General features: G+C 52.9%; 1 protein-coding gene across 3 annotated transcripts in view; it reads left to right on the top strand.

The window, feature by feature from the left end:
- The window catches only part of mus81 (MUS81 structure-specific endonuclease subunit), a 42,272-nt gene that overhangs the window by 5,894 nt on the left and 10,380 nt on the right, over positions 1 to 25,998 (top strand). For all 3 annotated transcript variants that reach the window (XM_059641516.1, XM_059641518.1, XM_059641517.1), the window contains 11 exons: positions 3,530 to 3,659; positions 9,468 to 9,634; positions 10,658 to 10,756; positions 10,891 to 10,971; positions 11,254 to 11,342; positions 14,531 to 14,695; positions 18,907 to 19,125; positions 21,721 to 21,848; positions 23,094 to 23,206; positions 24,526 to 24,642; positions 25,267 to 25,362. In XM_059641516.1, the coding sequence (XP_059497499.1) occupies positions 3,530 to 3,659; positions 9,468 to 9,634; positions 10,658 to 10,756; positions 10,891 to 10,971; positions 11,254 to 11,342; positions 14,531 to 14,695; positions 18,907 to 19,125; positions 21,721 to 21,848; positions 23,094 to 23,206; positions 24,526 to 24,642; positions 25,267 to 25,362 (1,404 nt within the window). The remainder of the gene's footprint in view (positions 1 to 3,529; positions 3,660 to 9,467; positions 9,635 to 10,657; positions 10,757 to 10,890; positions 10,972 to 11,253; positions 11,343 to 14,530; positions 14,696 to 18,906; positions 19,126 to 21,720; positions 21,849 to 23,093; positions 23,207 to 24,525; positions 24,643 to 25,266; positions 25,363 to 25,998) is intronic.

Below are 25,998 nucleotides of genomic sequence, written 5' to 3'. Positions count from 1 at the left end.
TCTCGAATTTGAGGGTGCAGGTAGTTTGGAGGTGGTTTGTACTGGTATCGATCCCTGGAATGTGTTGGTTGTTTTATGAGGAAAGATTGCACAGAGTGGGCCTGTTTCCACTGGAATTTAGAGGAGTGAGGGGTGACTGACCGAAGAGTATAAGATCCCGAAATGGTGGGGGGTGTGGGTTTTCTTGACAAGGTGGGTGTGGAAAGGATGTTTCCTCCTGTGACTCAATCTGGAATGAAGGGCACTCTGCTAAAACTTACGACAGAGCCTCTCAGAGAGTGATGGGATTAGACTGGGTGTGGAGGGAGAGTGGGATTAGTCTGGGTGGAATGTTAAAGGGTGATGGGGGGAGTGGGATTAGTCTCGGTGGGATGTTAAAGAGTGATGGGGAGAGTGGGATTAGTCTGGGTGGGACGTTAAAGGGTGATGGGGAGAGTGGGCTTAGTCTGGGTGGGATATTAAAGGGAGCGGGGACTGAAGGGGGAGAGTGGGAATAGACTGGGTGGGATATTAAAGGGAGCGGGCAGTGAGCGGGGAGAGTGGGATTAGACTGGGTGGGATATTAAAGGGAGCGGGCAGTGAGCGGGGAGAGTGGGATTAGACTGGGTGGGATATTAAAGGCAGCAGGGAGTGAGGGGGGAGAGTGGGATTAGACTGGGTGGGATATTAAAGGGAGCGGGGACTGAAGGGGGAGAGTGGGAATAGACTGGGTGGGATATTAAAGGGAGCGGGGAGTGAGGGGGGAGAGTGGGATTAGACTGGGTGGGATATTAAAGGGAGCGGGGAGAGTGGGAATAGACTGGGTGGGATATTAAAGGGAGCGGGGAGAGTGGGATTAGACTGGGTGGGATATTAAAGGGAGCGGGCAGTGAGCGGGGAGAGTGGGATTAGACTGGGTGGGATATTAAAGGGAGCGGGGAGAGTGGGATTAGACTGGGTGGGATATTAAAGGGAGCGGGGAGTGAGGGGGAGAGTGGGATTAGACTGGGTGGGATATTAAAGGCAGCAGGGAGTGAGGGGGGAGAGTGGGATTAGACTGGGTGGGATATTAAAGGGAGCGGGGAGCGAGGGGGAGAGTGGGATTAGACTGGGTGGGATATTAAAGGGAGCGCGGAGCGAGGGGGACAGTGGGATTAGACTGGGTGGGATATTAAAGGGAGCGGGGACTGAAGGGGGAGAGTGGGATTAGACTGGGTGGGATATTAAAGGGAGCGGGGAGTGAGTGGGGAGAGTGGGATTAGACTGGGTGGGATATTAAAGGGAGCGGGCAGTGAGCGGGCAGAGTGGGATTAGACTGGGTGGGATATTAAAGGGAGTGGGGAGTGAGGGGGGAGAGTGGGATTAGACTGGGTGGGATATTAAAGGGAGCGGGGAGTGAGGGGGGAGAGTGGGATTAGACTGGGTGGGATATTAAAGGGAGCGGGGAGCGAGGGGGAGAGTGGGATTAGACTGGGTGGGATATTAAAGGGAGCGGGGAGTGAGGGGGGAGAGTGGGATTAGACTGGGTGGGATATTAAAGGCAGCGGGGAGCGAGGGGGAGAGTGGGATTAGACTGGGTGGGATATTAAAGGGAGCGGGGAGCGAGGGGGAGAGTGGGATTAGACTGGGTGGGATATTAAAGGGAGTGGGGAGTGAGGGGGGAGAGTGGGATTAGACTGGGTGGGATATTAAAGGGAGCGGGGAGTGAGGGGGGAGAGTGGGATTAGACTGGGTGGGATATTAAAGGGAGCGGGGAGTGAGGGGGGAGAGTGGGATTAGACTGGGTGGGATATTAAAGGGAGCGGGGAGTGAGGGGGGAGAGTGGGATTAGACTGGGTGGGATATTAAAGGGAGCGGGGAGTGAGGGGGGAGAGTGGGATTAGACTGGGTGGGATATTAAAGGGAGCGGGGAGTGAGGGGGGAGAGTGGGATTAGACTGGGTGGGATATTAAAGGGAGCGGGGAGTGAGGGGGGAGAGTGGGATTAGACTGGGTGGGATATTAAAGGGAGCGGGGAGTGACGGGGGAGAGTGGGATTAGACTGGGTGGGGTATTAAAGGGAGCGGGGAGCGAGGGGGAGAGTGGGATTAGACTGGGTGGGATATTAAAGGGAGCGGGGAGTGAGGGGGGAGAGTGGGATTAGACTGGGTGGGATATTAAAGGGAGCGGGGAGTGAGGGGGGAGAGTGGGATTAGACTGGGTGGGATATTAAAGGGAGGGGGGAGAGTGGGATTAGACTGGGTGGGATATTAAAGGGAGCGGGGAGCGAGGGGGAGAGTGGGATTAGACTGGGTGGGATATTAAAGGGAGCGGGGAGTGAGGGGGGAGAGTGGGATTAGACTGGGTGGGATATTAAAGGGAGTGAGGGGGGAGAGTGGGATTAGACTGGGTGGGGTATTAAAGGGAGCAGGGAGTGAGGGGGAGAGTGGGATTAGACTGGGTGGGATATTAAAGGGAGCGGGGAGTGAGGGGGAGAGTGGGATTAGACTGGGTGGGATATTAAAGGGAGCGGGGAGTGAGGGGGGAGAGTGGGATTAGACTGGGTGGGATATTAAAGGGAGCGGGGAGTGAGGGGGGAGAGTGGGATTAGACTGGGTGGGGTATTAAAGGGAGCGGGGAGTGAGGGGGAGAGTGGGATTAGACTGGGTGGGGTATTAAAGGGAGCGGGGAGTGAGGGGGAGAGTGGGATTAGACTGGGTGGGATATTAAAGGGAGCGGGGAGTGAGGGGGAGAGTGGGATTAGACTGGGTGGGATATTAATGGGAGCGGGGAGTGAGGGGGGAGAGTGGGATTAGACTGGGTGGGATATTAAAGGGAGCGGGGAGTGAGGGGGGAGAGTGGGATTAGACTGGGTGGGATATTAAAGGGAGCGGGGAGTGAGGGGGGAGAGTGGGATTAGACTGGGTGGGATATTAAAGGGAGCGGGGAGTGAGGGGGAGAGTGGGATTAGACTGGGTGGGATATTAAAGGGAGCGGGGAGTGAGGGGGGAGATTGGGATTAGACTGGGTGGGATATTAAAGGGAGCGGGGAGCGAGGGGGAGAGTGGGATTAGACTGGGTGGGATATTAAAGGGAGCGGGGAGCGAGGGGGAGAGTGGGATTAGACTGGGTGGGATATTAAAGGGAGCGGGGAGTGAGGGGGGAGAGTGGGATTAGACTGGGTGGGATATTAAAGGGAGCGGGGAGCGAGGGGGAGAGTGGGATTAGACTGGGTGGGCTATTAAAGGGAGCGGGGAGTGAGGGGGAGAGTGGGATTAGACTGGGTGGGATATTAAAGGGAGCGGGATTGAGATTAGACTGGGAGGATTTTCGGACAATTTTGATTTGATTGATTGTTTTCACACGTGCAGAGATACAGTGGAAAGTGTTGTTTTCTGTGCTATACAGGCAAACCACACCATGCAAAGTGAATCAGGGTATCAGCACAGTGTGCAGAATAGTGTTGAAGCCACAGAGAAGGTGCAAGATCTTCGTCAGGTTTTACTGTCACATGTTCAGCCTGCCATCCAGATATGTACTGTGGCCTTCATGGATGCTTTGTATTTTCCCAGGCCATTCGCTCACTGACCATGTACCCACTCCCTCTACGGAGCGGCCGAGAAGCTAAAATCTTATATGGCTTTGGAGATGGAATTTGCAACCGGCTGGATGAGAAGCTGTCAGAATACTATGCTGAGCATGGTTTGTCAGATCGCAACCTTCCGTTCCACTGTCTCTAGCACCAGAAAAGGGATTTGAGGGAGGGATTCTGAGAGCCCATGATTCACAAAGATGGCAGTGGTGGTACTGAAAGAGAGATGGCGATTCTGAAAGAGAGAGATGGCATGGCGGGAGAGAGAGATGGCGTTACTGAAATGGAGAGACAGCGTGGTAGGAGACAGAGATGGCGATACTGAAAGAGATGGTGTGATGGGAGAGAGAGTTGGCGATACTGAAAGAGAGAGTTGGCGCGCTGAATGGGAGAGATGGCGTGATGGGAGAGGGAGATGGCGATACTGGAAGGGAGAGATGTTGTGGTGGGAGAGATGGTGTGGTGGGAGAGAGAAATGGTGTTACTGGAAGGGAGAGATGACGTTACTGAAAAAGGAGTGATGGCGTGGTGGGGGAGAGAGATGGCAGTACTGAAAGGGAGAGATGGCATTACTGAAAAAGGAGAGGTGGCGACACTGAAAGAGAGAGATGGCGACACTGAAAGAGAGAGATGGCGACACAGAGAGAGAGAGATGGCGACACAGAGAGAGAGAGATGGCGTGGCGGGAGAGAGAGATGGCGTGGCGGGAGAGAGAGATGGCGTGGCGGGAGAGAGATGGCGTGGTTGGAGAGAGATGGCGTGGCGGGAAAGAGATGGCGACACTAAAAGAGAGAGATGGCATGGCGGGAGAGAGAGATGGCAACGCTGAAAGAGAGAGATGGCATGGCAGGGGAGAGAGATGCCAGTACTGAAAGGGAGAGAGATGGCGTTACTGAAAGGGAGGGATGGCGTGGCAGGAGAGAGAGATGGCGATACTGAGCGAGAGAGATGGCAATACTGAAAGAGAGAGATCGTGTGGCGGGAGAGAGAGATGGCGTTGCGGGAGAGAGATGGCGACACTAAAAGAGAGAGATGGCGTGGCGGGAGAGAGAGATGGCATGGCAGGAGAGAGAGATGCCAGTACTGAAAGGGGGAGAGATGGCATTACTGAAAGGGAGAGATGGCGTGGTGGGAGAGAGAGATGGTGATACTGAAAGGGAGAGATGGCTTGGTGGAAGAGAGAGATGGCGGTACTGAAAGAGAGATGGCATGGTGGGAGAGAGATGGCGACACTGAGAGAGGTGGCGTGGCGGGAGAGAGAGATGGCGGTACTGAAAGGGAGAGATGGCGTGGTGGGAGAGAGAGATGGTGATACTGAAAGAGAGAGATGGTGATACTGAAAGGGAGAGATGGCATGGTGGGAGAGAGATGCCGTGGTGGGAGAAAGAGATGGCGATACTGGGCGAGAGAGATGGCAATACTGAAAGGGAGAGACAGCGATGCTGAAAAGGAGAGATGACGTGGTGGGAGAGAGAGATGGCGGTACTGAAAGGGAGAGATGGCGTGGTGGGAGAGAGAGATGGTGATACTGAAAGGGAGAGATGGCGTGGTGGGAGAGAGATGGCGACACTGAGAGAGATGCCGTGGCGGGAGAGAGAGATGGCGGTACTGGGAGAGAGAGATGGCGTTACTGGGAGAGAGAGATGGCGTGGTGGGAGAGAGAAATGGTGGTACTGAAAGGGAGAGATGGCATGGCGGAGAGAGAGATGGCGTGGTTGGAGGGAGAGATGGCGTGGCGGGAGAGAGAGATGCCAATACTGAAAGGGAGGGAGAGATGGCAATACTGAAAGGGAGAGATGGCGACACTGAAAGGGAGAGATGGCGTGGTGGGAGAGAGAGATGGCGATACTGAAAGAGAGAGATGGCGTGGTGGGAGAGAGAGATGGCGATACTGAAAGAGAGAGATGGCGTGGCGGGAGAGAGAGATGGCGATACTGAAAGAGAGAGATGGCGTGGCGGGAGAGAGAGATGGCGGTACTGAAAGAGAGAGATGTCGTGCTGGGAGAGACAGATAGCAATGCTGAAAGGGAGAGATGGCGTGGCGGGAGAGAGAGATAGCAACGCTGAAAGAGAGAGATGGCGTGGCGGGAGAGAGAGATGCCAGTAGTGAAAGGGAGAGAGCGATGGCAATACTGAAAGGGAGAGATGGCGATTCTGAAAGGAAGAGATGGCGTGGTGGGAGAGAGAAATGGTGGTACTGAAAAGGAGAGACGGCTTGGCGGAGAGAGATGGTGGTACTGGGAGGGAAAGATGGCGACACTGAAAAAGAGAGATGGTGGTACTGGGCGAGAGAGATGGCAATACTGAAAGGGAGAGATGGCGATACTAAAAGGGAGAGATGGCGTGGTGGGAGAGAGAGATGGCGGTACTGAAAAGGAGAAATGGCATGGTGGGAGAGAGAGATGGCGGTACTGAAAGAGAGAGATGGCAGGATGGGAGAGAGATATGGCGATACTGAAAGGGAGAGATGGCGTGGTGGAAGAGAGAGATGGCGGTACTGAAAAAGAGCGATTGCAATACTGAAAGGGAGAGATGGCGATACTGAAAAGGAGAGATGGCGTGGTGGGAGAGAGAGATGGCGGTACTGAAAGGGAGAGACGGCGTGGTGGGAGGGAGATGGCGACACTGAGAGAGGGATGGCGTGGTGGGAGAGAGATGGCGACACTGAGAGAGATGGCCTGGCAGGAGAGTGAGATGGCGGTACTGGGAGAGAGCAATGGCGTGGTGGGAGAGAGATATAGCGTGATGGGAAAGAGAGATGGCGTGGCGGGAGAGAGAGACGGTGACACTGAAAGAGAGAGATGGCGTGGCGGGAGAGAGAGAGAGATGGTGAGACTGAAAGAGAGAAATGGCGTGCGGGAGAGAGAGATAGCGTGGCGGGAGAGAGATGGCGAGACTGAAAGGGAGAGATGGCGTGGCGGGAGAGAGATGCCAGTAGTGAAAGGGAGAGAGAGATGGCCATACTGAAAGGGAGGTGATGGCAAATACGAAAGGGAGAGATGGCATGGTGGGAGAGAGAAACGGTGGTACTGAAAGGGAGAGATGGCGTGGCGGGAGAGAGAGATGCCAATACTGAAAGGGAGGGAGAGATGGCAATACTGAAAGGGAGAGATGGCGATACTGAAAGAGAGAGATGGCGTGGCGGGAGAGAGAGATGGCGGTACTGAAAGAGAGAGATGTCATGCTGGGAGAGAGATGGCGACACTGAGAGAGATGGCGTGGCAGGAGAATGAGATGGCGGTACTGGGAGTGTGAGATGGCGGTACGGGGAGAGTGAGATGGCGTGGTGGGAGAGAGATATAGCGTGATGGGAAAGAGAGATGGCGTGGCGGGATAGAGAGATGGTGAGACTGAAAGAGAGAAATGGTGTGGCGGGAGAGAGATGGCGACAGTGAGAGAGATGGCGTGGCAGGAGAATGAGATGGCGGTACTGGGAGTGTGAGATGGTGGTACTGGGAGAGTGAGATGGTGTGGTGGGAGAGAGATATAGCGTGATGGGAAAGAGAGATGGCGTGGCGGGAGAGAGAGATGGTGAGACTGAAAGAGAGAAATGGCGTGCGGGAAGAGAGATTGCATGGCAGGAGAGAGATGGCGAGACTGAAAGAGAGAGATGGCGTGGTGGGAGAGAGAGATAGCAACGCTGAAAGAGAGAGATGGCGTGGCAGGAGAGAGAGATGCCAGTAGTGAAAGGGAGAGAGAGATGGCAATACTGAAAGGGAGAGATGGTGATTATGAAAGGAAGAGATGGCGTGGTGGGAGAGAGAAATGGTGGTACTGAAAGGGAGAGACGGCATGGCGGAGAGAGATGGTGGTACTGGGAGAGAGTGATGGCGTGATGGGAGAGAAAGATGGCGACACTGAAAGAGAGAGATGGCGTGGCGGCGTAGAGAGATGGCGGTACTGGGCGAGAGAGATGGCAATACTGAAAGGGAGAGATGGCGTGGTGGGAGAGAGAGATGGCATGGTGGGAGAGAGATGGCGATACTGAAAGAGAGAGATGGCGTGGCGGGTGACAGAGATGGCAGTACTGAGAGAGATAGATGGCAACACTGAAAGAGAGAGATGGCGTGGCGGCATAGAGAGATGGTGGTACTGGGCGAGAGAGATGGCAATACTGAAAGGGAGAGATGGTGATACTGAAAGGGAGAGATGGTGATACTGAAAGGGAGAGATGGCGTGGTGGGAGAGAGATGGCGGTACTGAAAAAGAGAGATGGCATGGTGGGAGAGAGCGATGGCGTGATGGGAGAGAGAGATGGCGATACTGAAAGAGAGAGATGGCGTGGCGGGTGACAGAGATGGCGGTACTGAGAGAGATAGATGGCAACACTGAAAGAAAAAGATGGAGTGGTGGGAGAGTGAGATGGCGGTACTGAAAGAGAGAGATGGCGTGGTGGGAGAGAGAAATGGTGGTACTGAAAGGGAGAGTCGGCGTGGCGGAGAGAGATGGTGGTACTGGGAGAGAGTGATGGCGTGATGGGAGAGAAAGATGGTGACACTGAAAGAGAGAGATGGCATGGCAGCGTAGAGAGATGGCGGTACTGGGCGAGAGAGATGGCAATACTGAAAGGGAGAGATGGCGATACTGAAAGGGAGAGATGGCGTGGTGGGAGAGAGAGATGGCGGTACTGAAAAGGAGAGATGGCATGGTGGGAGAGAGAGATGGCGTGGTGGGAGAGACATATGGCGGTACTGGGAGAGAGAGATGGCAGTACTGAAAGGGAGTGATAGCATGGCGGGAGTGAGAGATGGCGACACTGAAAGAGTGAAATGGCATGGCAGGAGAGAGATGGCGACACTGAAAGAGAGAGATGGCGTGGCGGGGAGAGTGATGGCGGTACTGGGTGGAGAGATGGCAATACTGTGAGAGTGAGATGGTGACACTGAAAGAGAGAGATGGCATGTGCGGCAGGGTGGACGATGGTGACGCTGAGCAGGGGAGACGGCATGTGGGGCAGGGAGGGCAACAGCTACGCTGTGCCAAAGAGGGAGTCAGAACGGGAGACTGTCGGTTCTGTGTGTGTGTGTGAGAGAGAGAGAGAGAGAGAGAGGGCTAGAGAGAGAGAAAAAATAGTTGGTGATTCTGGTAGAGAGAGAGAGCGTCAGTGTAGGGGTGGAGATGATGATTCTGAGAGATGCGTGTGCGTGTTTGGGAGAGAGGTTGATAATTCTGAAAAAGACCAAGACTGTGTGGGACAGGGAAAGATAGTCGGTGGCTCTGAGAAAGTGGGAAGTCAAATGACACCAGGTTATTGTCCAACATCTTCATTTGATATCACAAGCTTTCTGAGCGCTGCCCCTTCATCAGGTGAAGGACAAAGGGGCAGCACTTTGAAAGCTTGTGATTTCTATAAACCTGTTGGATGCTAATCTGTTGCCCTGTGACTTCTGACCTTTGTCCGCCCCAGTCCAACTCCACATCAGATTCTGAGAGAGAGAGAGAGAGAACGAGAGAGGGAGAAAGAGAATGAGAGACAGTTCTCAGAGAGAGATGGTGTGGGAGAGAAAGAAGACAGTTGGTGGTTCAGGGGGAGAGAGAGTGTGTGCAAGAGAGTGAGTGGGATAGTTTGAGGTTCTGGAGAGTGTGTGGCTATGAGACAGAGGAAGACAGTAGGTGTTCCAGAGAGTGTGTGAGAAAGGGAGAGTTGGTGGTTCTGGGAGAGACAGACAGTGTTGGGAAAGAGAGAGAGAGTGAAAGTTTGTGAGGAGGAAGGTGGGACAGCTCAGAAGCGAGTGGTGACTTGGTGGTTGGGTCTAGTGCCGGGCACGCAGTGGAGACTCCGTTAGCACGGCCTGTTGAGACTGAGCTGTGAGAGGGGCCCATCCCGAACCCTTGGGGGCACTCACCCAGCAGGAACCTTGACCACTCTGAGGGTTGCCACTTCCTTGATGCCCACTTTACGATGTGTTTGGTTCCAGGCGTTGGTGCACCCATTCATTACACGTGTCACCAATTTCCGACGGCACCGACCTGGACTGGCTACAGAGCACGGCCGGGTTCACCAGCGAAAGGACCACGTTGTCACCGTGCTGGTGAGAGTATCTCAGAGGAGGAGGATGGAGCCGAGCTGAGACCCTCTCCATCAGTAAGGGCCAGAGGCAAGGGATTGATCCACAGGGAGGGAGGGAGAGATGGTGGCAGGAAGAGGGACGGTGACACTTGACTGAAGGAAACCCACAGTCTTAGTGTTTTCATGGTAGAACTGCCTGTTTCTACATCTCCCAATATCTTTCTCGCATTGTCTCCTGCATTCTCTCCCTCTCTCTAGTCCTCGCTCCCTCCCCCCGTGCACTCTCTCCCTCTCTTCCTCCCTACCCCTGGGCTGTCTTCCTCCCTTGCACACTTTCCCTCATCCCCCACGCCCTCTCCCTTCCTTGTACTCTCTCCCTCTTCCCCCCCATACCCTCGCCCTCTCCCTCCCCCTTCCTTGCACTCTGTCACACTCCCCCTGCATTCTCTCCCTCTCCTTCCTTTGCACTTTCTCCTTGTCCCTCTGTGCCCTCCCCTTCCCTTGCACTCTCTCCCTCTCCCCTACGTTCTCTCCCTCTCCTTCCCCCTTGCTTGCACTCTCCCTCTCCCCTGCACTTTCTTCCTCTCTCTCCCTTGCACTCTGTCCCCCTCCCCCCTGCGTTCTCTCCCTCCCCCTCCCTTGCACTCTTTCCCTCTCCCCCTGTGTTCTCTCCCTCTCCCTTGCTTGCACCCTCTCCCTTTCCATCCCTTGTGTCCTTTTGCTCTTCCTCCCCTTCTCCCTGTCCCTCTCACCGGGCTATAACCTCAGTCCAGCACTTATGATGTCGGTACTGAGCACAAACCGCACTGCCAGAGGGTGCCGTCTGTCCGACAAGCCATGGAGCTGAGAACCGTCTTCACCCGGAGAGCGTTGGGAATGCGGAGCATGCTTCCGCAGCGAGTAGGGGCTGGACAGTGGTAAAGGAGAGTGGCAGAAACACCCGAGTGTACATTAAGGCGAAGAGGGAAGGGTTGAGAATTCCGAGCGGGTCTGAGAGGCTGAGCCACCCTCTCCTGATCTCAGTGCGGTGCTGTGAACAGCATGAGGGGGCTGAATGATCACTGTAGTAACACCACCCCCAATGCTGTTATTCCACAGAAAAGGAGGAGACCGGAAAACCACGAGGAGCAGGATTACAAGCCTCAGAAACGCTCGGGAGGCTATGCCCTCTTACTAACCTTCTACAGAGAGGCGAAGGTAGGTGTGCGGGGATGGCGGGGTGGGGAGGGGTGTGGAGGGGATGTGAGTGCCGCCGCACCAGGCCTTAGCCGCTCGCGACTGTGCACACCCGTTCAGCAACAGAAATACCCAAACCTCTCTTGTTCCCTCAGAAACCGAATTATCGTGGCTTTATGACGAAGGCGGAACTGCAGAGGAAGGCGCAGCCCCTGTGTCGGAACTCCTTCACACACGTGAGTCTCTCTCTCTCTCTGACGAAACCGAGCGCACCCCGAGATGGGTGAACGATGCTACCCCCAGCCAAGCACCAGCGATCGCAAGTCTAGCGGGTCAATACCCTGAGACAATGACTGCAACAGTTCACCCTCCCCGCTCCTCCTCCCCTCGTGTTCTTGCGGGCTCCGGGAGGTTCAGGGGCAGGGATTCGTCTGCGGGGTGTTTTTTTTTCAAAATGTTGGCACTTCTGCTTCTCCCCGCATTTTTGTTTGGCTGAGGAATTTTTTTTTTTTAAACAGTTTAAAGCAAGTTACCGGTACAATGCCTGGTCGGCCATCAGTGCCTTAATCCAAAAGGACCTCGTGATAAAGATTGGTTTTCCAGCCAGGTAGGATGAGAAGGAGCACGCGCGCGGAGCCAGGACTCCACTCCCTCCCTGAGAATCCTTTGCTTCTCTTTTCGCCTCTCCAGCGAGACCTCAGCTTTAAATCTTCTCCCATCCTGTTCACACGGTCTCCGCCTACCCCCCTCCTTCACACACTACCATCTCTCGACAGCGTCTCTGTGGTCCTCCCTTTCTAGCCCCTCATTTATTTCCACGCTCCCCCCCCCCACCTCCTCGATTCCCATAGCTCCACAATTGGCAAGCATGCCTTCAGATCTCCAAGATCCTGAGCTCTGGAATTTCCATCGGAAACCAAGCTGTTCTTCCCTCTCTCTCTCTCTCACACACACCCATGTGTGCACACTCATTTTTTTCTCTCTCTCTCTCTCTCTCTCTCATGCACCCTCCCTGTCACACAAAAATATACTCCCTGTCTCACAGTCTTTTTCTCTTACACATACTCTCACTTTTTCTCACAGGCCCACAATCTCTCACTCTTACACTCTCACTCTCTTTCTCACTCTACCTTTCTCACACATGCACTCTGTCTCTCTCACATTTTTCGTTTCTCTCACCCGCATTCTCCCTCTCTCTCCTGCATTCTACCCCCTCTCACCCGCATTCTCCCCCCCCACCCGCATTCTCCACCCTCACTTGCTTTCTCCCCCCCCACCCACTTTCTCCCCCTCTCTCACCCGCTTTCTCCCCCTCTCTCACCCGCTTTCTCCCCCTCTCTCACCCGCTTTCTCGCCCTCTCTCGCCCTCTCTCACCCGCTTTCTCGCCCTCTCTCACCCGCTTTCTCGCCCTCTCTCACCCGCTTTCTCGCCCTCTCTCACCCGCTTTCTCGCCCTCTCTCACCCGCTTTCTCGCCCTCACTCACCCGCTTTCTCCCCCTCTCTCACCCGCTTTCTCCCCCTCTCTCACCCGCTTTCTCCCCCTCTCACACACACGTTGTCTCCTCCTGAACCTCCTCTGCACCTCATACAGTGCCAGTCCATCCTTCCTCAAGTAAGGAGACCAAAACTGTACACAGTGCTCCAGGTGTGGCCTCACCAGCTCCCTATACAGCTGCAACATAACCTCTCTGTTTTTAAACTCCATCCCTCTAGCAATGAAGGACAACATTCCATTTGCCTTCTTAGTTACCTGATACAGATAAAGCTGAGAGATAGTGTCAGGTATGTGGATCATTGGGATATCTTCCAGGCAGGTGGCTTCATTCACAGAAGACGGAGAGTAGCAGTGAAAGGGTATTCTTCTGACTGGAGATGCGTGACCATTGGTGTTCCACATGGATCAGAGCTGGGACCCCTACTCTTTGTATATATATCAGTGATTTGGTGGAGAATGTAAGTGGTCTGATCAGTAAGTTTGTGGATGACACAAAAGTTGGTGGAACTGCGGATAGTGAGGAGGATTGCCAGAGGATACAGCAGGATACAGATAGGCTGGAGACTTGGGTGGAGAAATGGCAGATGGAATTTAATCCAGTCAAATTTTAAAAGAGACCTAAGGGGCAACTTCTTCACGCAGAGGGTGGTGCATGTAGGGAATGAGCTGCCAGAAAAAGTGGTGGAGGCTGGTACAGTTACAACATTTAAGAGGCATCTGGATGGGGACATGGATAGGAAGGGATTAGAGGGAAATGCTGGCAAATGGGACGAGATTAATTTAGGATATCTGGTCAGCATAGATGGGTTGCTGAAGAGTTTATTTCTATGCTGTACATCTCTATGACTCTACAAAATGCAAAGAAGATCTAATGAAGGAGGGAAGTAGACAGTTAATGGCAGAAGCATGAACTTAGAGGCATCTAGGTTCACAGTTTCCCCGAAAATGACAACACAAGTGGAGAAAGTGGTCAAGGAGGCGCACAGCGCACTTGCCTTCATTGGTTGTGTCCAGAGTGTAAAAGTTACCAAGTCAGGTTGTAGTTGTGTGGAACTTTTAGTTTGGCCACATTTGGAATATTGTGTCCAGTTCTGGTTACCACACTCCCAGAAAGATGTGGTGGTTTTGGAGAAGGGACCGAAACAGATGTTGCCTGGTTTTGGAGGATGTTAGTTATGAGGAGAGTTGGGACAAAACTTGACTTGTTTTCGCCAGACTGTCAAGAGCTGAGGGGCGACCTAATAGAAGTTTACAAGATTATGAGAGTCATGGGTAGGATGGATGCTCGGAGTCTCTCCTCCACAGGGTAGAAATGTCAGTTCCTAGGGCACAAAGGTTTAAGGTGAAAGGAGGTGTGAGAGGCGGGCTTTTGTTTACACACAGGGCAGTATGTGCCTGGAACATGCTGCCAAAGGTGGTGCTGGATGCAGTTCCAACAGCAACGGCTAAGAGACACCTTGACAGATACATGAACAGGCAGTGGCTAGAGGAATAGTGTCAGTGAGGTCTGGGTGGGCCTGTTCCTGTGTTGCACTGTTCTCTGTTTATTCGTATATGTAAGGAAAAGATTTGATGAATATCCTCAATAAGACAGTTGGAAAGAAGGATGTTGGTGTGTGGGGTTTGGCGATGATCATGTTGAAAAGATAGTTAGATTCTCACGACGGGTGACACACTCATTACCATCTCAAAGCAAAGGCCTGCTGCAGTCTCTGTAACCTCCTCCATCTCCTTACACCCAGTCCCTATCTCTGTAACCTCCTCCATCTCCTAACACCCCCTCCCTATCTCTGTAACCCTCACCGGCCCCTACACCCCTCCCTTTCTCTTTGCACCCCCTCCCTATCTCTGTGAACCCCTCCGGCCCCTACACCCCCTCCCTATCTCTGTAAACCCCTCCGGCCCCTACACCCTCTCCCTGTCTCTGTCACCCCCTCCGGCCCCTACACCCCCTCCCTATCTCTGTCACCCCCTCCAATTCCAGCTCGTTGAACATTCCAAGATTCCTGTCTCACCACTGTCAGCGGCTGTGCCTCCAGTTTCCTGGGGTCCTGAGCTCGAGAATTTCCTTCCAAAGCCTCTCTTCTCTTGTCTGTATTTCCTCTTCTGATATGGTCCTTACTATGGGACAAGGATTTTCCACCCCCCCCATCAATAATTCCTCTGCACATGCATTAAGTCGCAGTTACCCCCGATCACGATCCTGCGCAGTGGTTCGGAGTGTCAAAAGGCACTATGTCAATGCAAGCGGTTGGTGTTGCTGCTTGCAGTGAGCTCTGTATTGTGTGGACCCCTCCAGGTTCACCCTGACTGAGAAGGGCCTGAAGCTGGGAGAGAAGCTGAACATGGAGCACTTACAGGAGGAGAGGATGGAAGAGGGCAAACTGGGCAAGGATGGACAGGCCATGCTAGCTCAGGCTCAGGAGGCCAAGGAAGATCAGGCTCCGGCCATTGCAGCCGCGGGGTAAGCTCTGTGTGTGCGCGCGCGTGTCTGTGTGTGTGATGGAGCTCTGTGGGGTTGAGGGTGGTTGGGTGGGTTTGGAGAGGATGGGGCTGTGGGGGTTTCGGGGGTGTTAGGAGACGATGGGATTGGTGGGGTTTGTGGGAATGGAAGTGGAGTTGTTTGGTGGGGTGGTGCTGGGCATGGGGATGGGGGTTGTGGGGTTTGTGGCTCTGGGGGGTGGGTGGTTGTGGTGGGGAGGTGATCGATGACATCTCTCAACTTAATGTTGCCACAGCCTGGTGCTTTAGATCTCTGACCTCGTTCGTGGTTCGGTACAATGACTCCCAGTGGACAGAGCAGTCCATCCGTCCCCTCCAGTTACTAGTGGTGTACCCAGTTACTAGTGGTGGACCGCAAGGGTCGGTGTTGGGTCCACTGCTGTTTGTCATTTTTATAAATGACCTGGATGAGGGCGTAGAAGGATGGGTTAGTAAATTTGCAGACAACACTAAGGTCGGTGGAGTTGTGGATAGTGACGAAGGATGCTGTAGGTTGCAGAGAGACATAGATAAGCTGCAGAGCTGGGCTGAGAGGTGGCAAATGGAGTTTAATGCAGACAAGTGTGAGGTGATGCACTTTGGTAGGAGTAACCAGACGGCAAAGTACAGGGCTAATGGTAAGATTCTTAATAGTGTAGATGAGCAGAGAGATCTCGGTGTCCATGTACACAGATCCTTGAAAGTTGCCACCCAGGTTGACAGGGCTGTTAAGAAGGCATACAGTGTTTTAGCTTTTATTAATAGAGGGATCGAGTTCCGGAACCAAGAGGTTATGGTGAAGCTGTACAAAACTCTGGTGCGGCCGCACTTGGAGTATTGTGTACAGTTCTGGTCACCGCATTATAAGAAGGATGTGGAAGCTTTGGAAAGGGTGCAGAGGAGATTTACTAGGATGTTGCCTGGTATGGAGGGAAGGTCTTACGAGGAAAGGCTGAGGGACTTGAGGCCGTTTTCATTAGAGAGAAGAAGGTTGAGAGGTGACTTAATTGAAACATATAAAATAATCAGAGGGTTAGATAGGGTGGATAGGGAGAGCCTTTTTCCTAGGATGGTGACGGTGAGCACGAGGGGGCATAGCTTTAAATTGAGGGGTGAAAGATATAGGACAGATGTCAGAGGTAGTTTCTTTACTCAGAGAGTAGTAAGGGAATGGAACGCTTTGCCTGCAACGGTAGTAGATTCGCCAACTTTAGGTACATTTAAGTCGTCATTGGATAAGCATATGGACGTACATGGAATAGTGTAGGTTAGATGGGCTTGAGATTGGTATGACAGGTCGGCACAACATCGAGGGCCGAAGGGCCTGTACTGTGCTGTAATGTTCTATGTTCTATGTTCCACCACTCACCCACTGCTGTCCAAAAGGCACATTGCAGCAACTCACCATTAAACATAAGGGCAGGAGTAGGCCACCTGGACCCTGCACCCTCGTTCATTAAGATCATGGGTGATCTTTTCACGGACTCAACTCCACTTACCCACCCACTCACCATCGCCCTTAACCCCGTTAAATTTATCATTGCCTTGAAACCATTCAGTGGGGAAGCCTCACCTACTTCACTGGGCAGGGAATTCCACGGATTCACAACCCTTTAGGTGAAGAAGTTTCTCCTCAACTCAGTCCCAAAGCTGTTCCTGCTTATTTTAAGGCTATGCCCCTAGTTCTAGTTTCACCTGGCACTGAGAACAACCCCCCCTGTTTCTACCTTATCTATTCCTTTCATAATCTTAGATAGATAGAGTTGATAGCCAGAGACTATTTCCCAGGGCAGAAATGGCTAGCATGAGGGGTCATAGTTTTAAGCTGGTTGGGGGAAAGTATAGAGGGGATGTCAGAGGCAGGTTCTTTACACAGAGAGTTGTGAGAGCATGGAATGCGTTGCCAGCAGCAGTTGTGGAAGCAAGGTCATTGGGGACATTTAAGAGACTGCTGGACATGCATATGGTCACAGAAATTTGAGGGTGCATACATGAGGATCAATGGTCGGCACAACATTGTGGGCTGAAGGGCCTGTTCTGTGCTGTACTGTTCTATGTTCTATGTTATGTTTCTATAAGATAAACCCCCCCCCCACTCTTTTAAATTCCAGTGAGTACAGTCCCAGTCTGTTCAATCTCTCCTCATAAAGCAACCCTGTCAACTCTGGAATCAACCTAGTGAGCCTCCTCCATGTCCCCATCCAGTGCCAGTCCATCCTTTCTCAAGTAAGGAGACCAAAATTGTTCAAACTGTACACACTAGCATTCTCCCAACATCACCTTCCAAATCCGAGACCCTCCTCCCACCAAGCAGATACATGGTAACAGCCTGCCCCTCCTCCCGCCCTGCCTCGCAGTTTCCCTTCTGAGCCACTCATCATCCCGACTTGGAAATATATCGAAGGTTCCTTCAGTGTCACTGGGTCAAAATCCTGGAATTTCCTTCCTATCGGCATTGTGCGAGTGTCCCTACAGCTCACAGACTGCAGTGGTTCAGGAAGACAGCTCAGCACACCTTGTCCAGGGTCAGATAGGGACATGTAATTATTCTGGGACTTCACAAATTCATGCCTGTGAATGATCCCAACTGAGATCCCGGCGCTCAGAGGCAGAATATTGCCGGGGCTGAGAGGGTTACGTTCCCTCTGAGGGTGGGGGTCACACAGACCGGGCTTGCGTTCCCTCAAGTGGGCGTGCAAGGAGTCACATAGACTGGGATTGTGTTCCCTTGAGTGTCGGATATTGAGGAATTGATCCACTGGAGGGATTCCAGGGTGATTAAAGGTGGTGGGGGTGTGGTTAGACCCTTCAACTTTGACCTATGCCCTTCAAGTTGGGGAAGGGGATTAACTGATGGGAGGAAGTACTTTGTTCACACTTGGAGGGGGGGTAGAGATCTGGAACAGTAACCCCTTCCCCCATCTGTGAGACTGGGTGAACTGTGGTTTGTTGTGTTGGGGGGAAGGGGTTCATGGCTGCAGGACCGCAGCTAAGAAGCTCTGATCGAGGGGCAGGAGGGCCTTTCAGTTTCACGTTGCAGGTTCGTATTTCCTTGAAAGTGGAGTTGCAGGTCCACAGGAGTGTGTGGTACAACTCTTTATTGGTCAGTGCGTTGGATGTGGGATTGCGGTGGGGTGGGATGTCATGTTGCAGTTGTACAGGACGTTGGGGCTTAGATCAGTTTTGGAATACTGCGTTCAGTTCTGGTCTCCCTGCTGTGGGAAAGATGTTGTAAAACTTGAAGGGGCGCAGAAAGGATGTTGCCAGGGTTGAAGCTATAGAGAGAGGCTCAATAGGCTGGGGCTATGTCCCCTGGAGCATTGGAGGCTGAGGGGTGACCTTCTAGAGGTTTATAAAACCATGAGGAGCATGGATAGGGTGAGTGTCAGGGTCTTTTCCCTAGGGTAGGGGAGTCCAAAACTAGAGGGGCATAGTTTTAAGGTGAGAGGGGAAAGATTTAGACCATAAGATATAAGTCGTAGGAGTGGAAGTAAGGCCATTCGGCCCATCCAGTCCACTCCGCCAAAAGGGAGCTAAGGAGCAGCATTTTCACGCAGAGGGTGGCGCGTGTGTGGAACGAGCTGCCAGAGGAAGTGGTGGGGACTGGTACAATTACAGCGTTTAAAAGGCATCTGGGTGGGGACATGGATAGGTAGGGTTTAAGGAATATGTGGCAAATGCTGGCAAATGGGACTAGGTTAATTTAGGATAGCATGGACGAATAGGGCTGAAGGGTCTCTTTCTATGCTTTATGTCTCTATGACTCTTGTGTTTCTGACTACCCATCGGAGCTGTGCCGTCAGCCAAGGCAAGGGCCGAAGTTCGATGGGCCGAATGGCCTTACTTCCCTCTCCCTCTGTGCCTCTCTCTGTCTGCATGCGTGTCTCTCTTTCTCTCTGTCACTCCTCCAACCCATCTCTCTATTGCTCGCTCTCTCTCACACCACCCCCACCTCACCCCGTCTCTGTGACACTCCCTCTGTCCCTCTCCCCCACCTTACCTGCATATATCTCCCTCTCTCAGGGCAGGCACCAGCAAGCACTCAGCAAAGTAGTTTACAATCGCAGCTCTGTGGTATCAGTGGCACAGCAAGATCCCAGGAATGGTTTGGCAGTCATAGGGGTAACAGGGCTGTTGGAGGGGGGTTTTGGTCGTCGCTGGGATTTCAGCTTTCTGTCTTTTTCTCTATGCCAGGTTTAACAGCCAGCCACTGCTGTGCCCACCTCCGTGCTATGGAGATCCTAGCAGTGCAGCCTGGCTGCCCATGGGTGAGGACATGGCAGAGCCACAGAGCAGCAGCACGGACAGTGGCAGGCAAAGCCCCGAGCCTCTGTTCACTCATGTCCCTGAGTTCACCTTCCGACCCGGAGAGTTTGATGTGGTGCTCTGCATTGATTTCATTGAAACCACAGCGTAAGTCAGTAACATTCCAGTGAGTTGCCGGGTTTATTCTGTCAGGCTGATTTCCTGCATGTGTCTCTCTCGTTCTCGCTCTCACCCCCACCCCACCCCATCACTGTCTCCTTTTCCCTCTCCCTCTCCCTCTGTGCCTCTCTCTCTCTGCCTGCGTGTCTCTCTTTCTCTCTGTCACCCCTCCAACCCATCTCTCTTTGCTCGCTCTCTCTCACACCACCTCCATCTCACCCCGTCTTTGTGCCGCTCCCTCTGTCCCTCTCCCCCACCTTACCTGCATATATCCCCCTCTCTAAAGTTTTAGCAAAGATTTGTAGCTTAGATTGTGGCTGAGGTTTTGACCTGCTCGCCAATACAAAATCTTCACTATGAACGAATATCCCTGCAATTTCATCCGTAGGTACCTACTAAATAGACAATAACAGGACGACACAATGTGCCCTAACACACTGGCCACACTGTCCTACATCAAGAACATATTGGAATTGATAATGAGCCTCCTAAGACAAGCCCACAGCCACTCTACAAATGGGTTAAAGACCCCATTTCCACAACATGCAGAACCAACATGGTTTACAAAATATCGTGCAACGACCTGCCACGAACATTACATCGGACAGACAGGAAGGAAACTCCCATCAGAATACCTGAACATCAGCTAGCAGGGAAACAGTGCTACAAACTTAATATCAGTGCACTCGGACGATGAAGGGCCATCAGTTTAACGGGAGCAACATAACCGCAGTAGCTGAAGCCAAACATAGACACGCACAGGAATTCCTAGAGGCATGGTTCTCCACCCGCAACACTATCAACAAACATATGGAAACCATGTACAAACCCATACAGAGCAAAACTGGAAAGACACTACTCACCATAACGGACCGGACAGTTTAAATTCCCAGCAGTGTAGAACAAGATCTCTTCATCGGAGGCCCCACTGATGATGTTACCTAGCATGGTGATGAAACATCTGAACGAAAACATGCCAGCTCAGCGAGCAGGTCAACAACCTCTCTCTTTCTCTCTGTGCCCCCCCCTCTCTCTCTCTCTTTTTTTGTCTCTCTCTTTCTCTCAGTGCGTCTCTCTCTCTCTCTGTGCATGTCTCTCTCTCTCTTGCTCTATCCCCCTGTGTCTCGCTCTGTGTCTGCCTTTGCTGCTCCTGGGACCCCTGTTCCCAATCCTGCCCATGCTCTTGTGCTGTACCGCTTCCCGATGCTCTGCTCACTCCCTCCCTATCCACCCTCGCATTTGTTCCTCCTCCAAATTCCTCATCTCTCTCCCTCTCCTACTGCCCCCCTTTACCCCTCCCTGGAGGAGCAGGCTCGCTCAGTAAGGAAAGGGTTCAATTGTGAAGCCAGCTCAGACAGAATGGCCTTGTTGTCTCCCGAGTCCCGGAGATCATGGATGATCTACTGGAAGGAGGTTTAAGATGGAAGGGACCGTTTGGTCAATTGAGAGAAGCTGTTTCCTCAGTGGGTTTAGTTTTAGATGGGATGGAATGGTGGTAAGAGTTTGGAACAAGGGTCAGGAGTTACAGATGGGAGTCAAGGTGTCCAGGGGGCAACATCTGATTCTCCCACCCCACCCGACCCCAGCCTCCTTCCTCCAATATGGCTGATGTGAAAGTATCAGAACTGAGAGTGTATGGGGAGGTGATGGCCTAGGGGTATTATTGCTGGTTAATCCAGAGACTCAGATAACATCCTGGGGACCTGGGTTTCCTGCCACAGCAGATGTTGGAATTTGAATTCAAGAAAATATCTGGAATTAAGGATCTAATGATGACCGTGAATCCATTGCCAATTGTTGGGAAAAACCCATCTGGCTCACTAATTCCATTTAGGGAAGGAAACTGTCCATCCTTACCTGGTCTGGCCTCATGTGAGTCCAGACCCACAGCAATGTGGTTGACTCTTAAATGCCCTCTGGGAAACTAGGGATGGGCAATAAATGCTGCCTGGCCATCAGTGACGCCCTCATGTGATGACTTCAGGAAACCTCAGGTTTCTGTTGTGTTTTCCAGGGAGAGTTTTACTTGTACTAGGGGCCATAGCCTCATTAATAAGGGGGAGCAGATTTAGGACTGAGCTGAGGAAGAACTTCTTCACCTAAAGGGCTATAAATCTGTGGAATTCCCTGCCCAATGAAGCAGTTCACGCTTCCTCGATGAATGTTTTTAAGGCAAAGATAGATTTTTGAACCGTAAAGGGGATGAAGGGTTGGGGTGAGCAGGTGAGTGGAGCTGAGTCCACAAGAAGGTCAGCCATGTTGAATGGCAGAGCAGAGGCCAGGTGGTGGCCTATTCCTGCTCCTCTTTTTCACTGGGAGGTGAGAGGATTAAGGAGTCAGGGAGCTGAGATGAGTGGATAAAATGAGAATCAACCAGGATTAGCAGAAACACAGTTCCTGCTCCAGGAATCCCAGCTCAGAATGTCCTTCCCAGGTTTGGTGTAGACTGGGGCGGGGGGTTGTTAATTGAAGAGTTCACTGAGGTTGCGAGCCACAACCCCATCCCCTGTTTCCCCTCCCTCCCTTTCCCAGTGGTACAGCCCCCCACTACCTCCCTGACTCTCGGCCTTGTGGTTCTCCCAGTGGGGCAAGTCACCGTAAGCGGGAGCTGGTCACCGAGCTGAAAAGGAACAAGGTCGAGTTTGACGTTCGCAAGCTACACGTCGGAGATTTCCTTTGGATTGCTCGAGAGAAGGTGCAGTACCAGCCAGGTATGTGCAGGAGTGAGGGGGGGTCTGTGGCAGCACTGAGCTTACACCCCGCTCCACATCCTCTTCCAAATCAGACAGGGTCAGAGCTGAAAACCTCACTCGGAAACAGTAGGCTGTTCGAACTGTTCAGAGCAGGAAGGCACCACACCCACTCCCTCCCTCCCGCACAGCCTTGGGCTAATGCTCTAGGACTGAGGTTTAAATCTCCCTGCGGCACCGCGAGCAATTTCAGTCCATTTTCTAAAACCATCATCGATTGGTGACCGACCTGGGTCACTGATGTCTCCTGAGGGAGGGAAATCTGCCAGCTTTACGGGGAGAGTGCAGGGAAGTGGAGTTGAAATGCCCATCAGCCATGATTTAAATGGCGGAGTGGACTTGATGGGCCAATTGGCCTTACTTCCACTCCTATGTCTTATGGCCTTTACCCAGTCTGGCCTACGTGTGACATCAGAACCACAGCAACTGGCATGCGCTATGTGAAATGGGGAAGCTGTCGTTCGTCACTGGTCTTGCCGTCCCAATCCCCACTCTCACATCTTGGGAGCGATGGTTCGAATCCCACCTCGGCAGACAGTGACACCTGAATTCAGCACAGATCCGGAATTTAAAAGCTGGTTTAGTGATGTACAAATCGACCATCATGGATTGTGGAAACCTGCTGTACTGACCCAGTCAGGTCAGTGGCTGACTCCAGGAAATGTTCGGGTGTTCTTGGGGAGGCTTGTAAAGGGAGGGCAAGATGCGTTGGAGCATTTGGGGAGCTGGGCTCCTACTGCCCAAATCCTCAGTGTGGGACATTGAAGGATTTGTATCTCACTCTGCGTCTCCCCCTCCCTCCTTGTCTCTCCCCCCTTCATTGTTTCTCGCCCCTGCATCTCTCTCTCTCTGCATCTCTCTCTCTCTGATTGCTCTCACTCTCTATCTCGCTGTGTGCCCCCCCCACACACTCTCTCTCTCTCTCTCTCCCCCTCTCCCTCTCCCTCTCCCTCTCCCTCCCTCTCCCTCTCTCTCCCTCTCTTTCCGTGCCCCGGCCCTTCCTCCCATTATATGTCTCAGGGTCAGATTGCAAGCACTGCCAGCCGGTCCCTGTGGATGCTGTACAATGTTAAAGCTGGCACTGGTTGGCTGGAAGTTGGTGTTGGGTGCAGGGACTGAGGGCTTGGGAGTTCTCGCAGGGCTGTGAGCACAGTGTCTCAGTCTCTGATAAGCCCCCATACTAAGCGCAGCCTCTCTCCCTGACAGGTCAGCCAGCTCCCCATCGGGCCCGCGAGCTGGTGCTGGAGTACGTGGTGGAGAGGAAGAGGATGGATGACCTGTGTGGCAGCATTGTGGATGGACGCTTCCGCGAACAAAAGGTGAGGGAACAGGAGGTGATCTCTGCAGCGGATGCCGGTCTGGGATTTTGCGGTATGGGTCGGACAGGCTGAGTGAGTGAGTACAGTTTAATGGGGATGCCATGCGAGGTAAAAATCAGGGAGGCACATTATTGGCTGTAAACGGAGAGAGATTCAGAGTGGGGAGTTGAGCAAGACCTGGGTGTCCTTGTGAGCAAATCGCTGAAGGTAAGCATTGGAGGGCAGCAAGCAGTGAAGAAGGAGATTGGGACACTGGCCTTCATAGCAAGAGGGTTCGGAGCTACAGGAGTCGGGATGTACAGGGGCCTTGGTGAGACATTTATTGCAGTTCAGGGTCTCCTTATCTGAGGGAGGATGTTCTGGCGATGGAGGGAGTGCAACAAAGGTTTCCCAGACAGATTCCTGGGATGACCTGTGAAAAGAGACCAGATCAGTTAGGACTATATTCATGGGGCTTTAGAAGAAAGAGGGAGGAGTCCCTTAGAAACCTTTCAAATTCTAAACAGGACCAGACAGAGTAAACACAGGAAGGGTGTTCCCAATGGCAATGGCACAATCCAGAACCAGAGGGTCAGGCTTTAAGGATAAGGGGCTAAACCTTTTGGGACTGAGCGAGGAGAAATGTCTTCACCCAGGGAGCAGTAGGCAAACACTTGGAACTCACTGCCACAGAAAGTGACTGTGGCCAAAACACTCTGTTTTCCAGAAAGAGGCAGATGTAACTCTTGTGATGCCACAAAGAAAGGGATACGGATGGAGAAGGCAGGAGCAGGGATGGCGTCAAATGGCCAGCCCCATGCTCATATTGAATGGCAGAGCAGGCTTGAGGGGTCGAATGGCCTCCTGCTGCTTTTATTCCGTATGTTTCTGTGTGACGGAGTCCCCTCCTGGCACCAACTGCCCTCAGCCCATAATGGTCCACTTCTTCAGACAGTGCTGGTAGAATATAGCCGTGTCACCTCGCCATGTCTCTGTCTCCAGCTGCCTGTGAGCAACATGGCTGGTGGGGGGGTGTCCGGAGTGGGGTCGGGTAGGGGTGGGGAGGGGATGTGGGGAGCTGGTTCTTCCCCAGGCAGAGGGACCCGGCCGTCCCGGTGTGGAAATCGGAGAAAGTTAGTCCCCTGCTGCTCAGTAACACAAGTGGAAAGCAAAGCTTCACCTGAGGGGCCGAATGGCCTCCTGCTCACATTTCAGTGCTCGGCAAGATTGCACGAGGCATTCGTGTGCTGGGTCACAGTGCACAAGCCAGACCCTCCCTCGGGGTCAGTCTCTGATCCAGGTGCTTTGTGAGTGACAGCTTTATTTCCCCATCTCCGCAGTTCCGGATGAAACGCTGTGGCCTCAGGAATCGGATCTATCTGGTGGAGGACTGTAGCTTTGTGAAACACCTCAGCTTGCCAGAGAGTACGCTGCAGCAAGCTATTGTTAACACCCAGGTAAGGGCAGGGCACTTGGCACCGGCGTGGGCACTGTTGCCAGCTGCTGTCAGTGTTGTGGTTAATCTAACAGGGGCCTCTCTCTGTCCCCCCCCAATCACATTCCCATCTCCACCCCCTGCTATCTCTCTGTCTGCCTCGCTCCTTCTATCTCTCTCTCCCCTGTCAGCCTCTCTCTCTCTCTCTCTCTCTCTCTCTGTCTATCTACCTCACCCCCCCACAATGTGTGTGTCTCTCTCTCTCCCCCCAGCTTCCTACCTCTCCACCCTTCGTCACCCTCTCTCCCTACAACCTCTCCCCCTCTCTCTCGGTCTGTGCGTCTCTCTGTCTCTGTCTGTCTCCTTCTCCCTCTCCCCCTTTCTTACTTCACCTCTCCCCTATCTTTCGCACCTCCCTCCCACCCCCCGTCTCTCTCCCCACCCCCTTCTCCCCCATTCCCACCCATCTCTCCGTCCCTCCAGCTTCCCTTCCTTGCACTCCCTCCCCTCTCTCTGTCTGTCAGACGCTAGTTATCCCTCGGTGTCTCCGTGTGGGCGGGCACTCGGTGTCTCAGGCTAAACCCTTGGTACTATTGTCCTGAATCGCTGCTTGCTCTGAACGATCCTTTGTCCATTGGCGCTGTAGGTTGTGGATGGATTCTTTGTAAAGCGAACCAAAGATGTGAAGGAGTCGGCAGCTTACCTCACCATTATGACGCGGTTCCTACAGAAACTCTATCTGGTAGGTTCCTGGAGCGTTACACTCTGTTTATAAACCAGATGCAGGCCCTTCAGCCCATCTGCCACATGTTGGTGTTTCTGCTCCACTTGGGCCTCCTCCTCTGACCCCTCGCTCCACAACAGGGCAGCTCCCCGTGTCTCCCCCATCACCCTCTCCTACTCTCCTTTTCTCCCTCGTGTTTATTTAGCTCCTCCCCACTCCCTCCCACTACCAAAAACACATCAACTGCAGCCCCTCCCAGTGGGACAGAATGCCACATCCTCCCCGCTGTTCGGGGGAGGGGGGAGAGACGTTTCTCCAGAATTCCCAACTGGATTCGTTCATGACCGCCTCATATTGACGGCTCCCTTGGGATGGAGGGGCTTGTCTTAGTGGGTAAAGCTTGTATTATTTAATTTTCTGTATTCCTGAGTGAAATGGAAGAGAGAAGGGACAGTTGAAGGATTGTGCAGGGAATTACTTCAGAAAGTTCCTGAAACTCACTGTCTTACTTTGTTACTTTGTTCTAGCAATGGGGGGCCGCTGTTTGTAGCCGGCAGGTGTATGCAGAGGTGGCCAGAAACAGGTGAAAGGTTTGTGCTGTCTCTGGTTCCTGTGTCGCTGAATAGCTTGTGGAAGGGAATGATGCAGTCCAGA

Source organism: Stegostoma tigrinum, chromosome 42 (assembly GCF_030684315.1).
Source record: "Stegostoma tigrinum isolate sSteTig4 chromosome 42, sSteTig4.hap1, whole genome shotgun sequence".
In the NCBI taxonomy this organism is placed as follows: domain Eukaryota; kingdom Metazoa; phylum Chordata; class Chondrichthyes; order Orectolobiformes; family Stegostomatidae; genus Stegostoma; species Stegostoma tigrinum.
The sequence above is the reverse complement of the archived record's forward strand: the minus strand, read 5'-3'. Positions and strand labels throughout refer to the sequence as shown.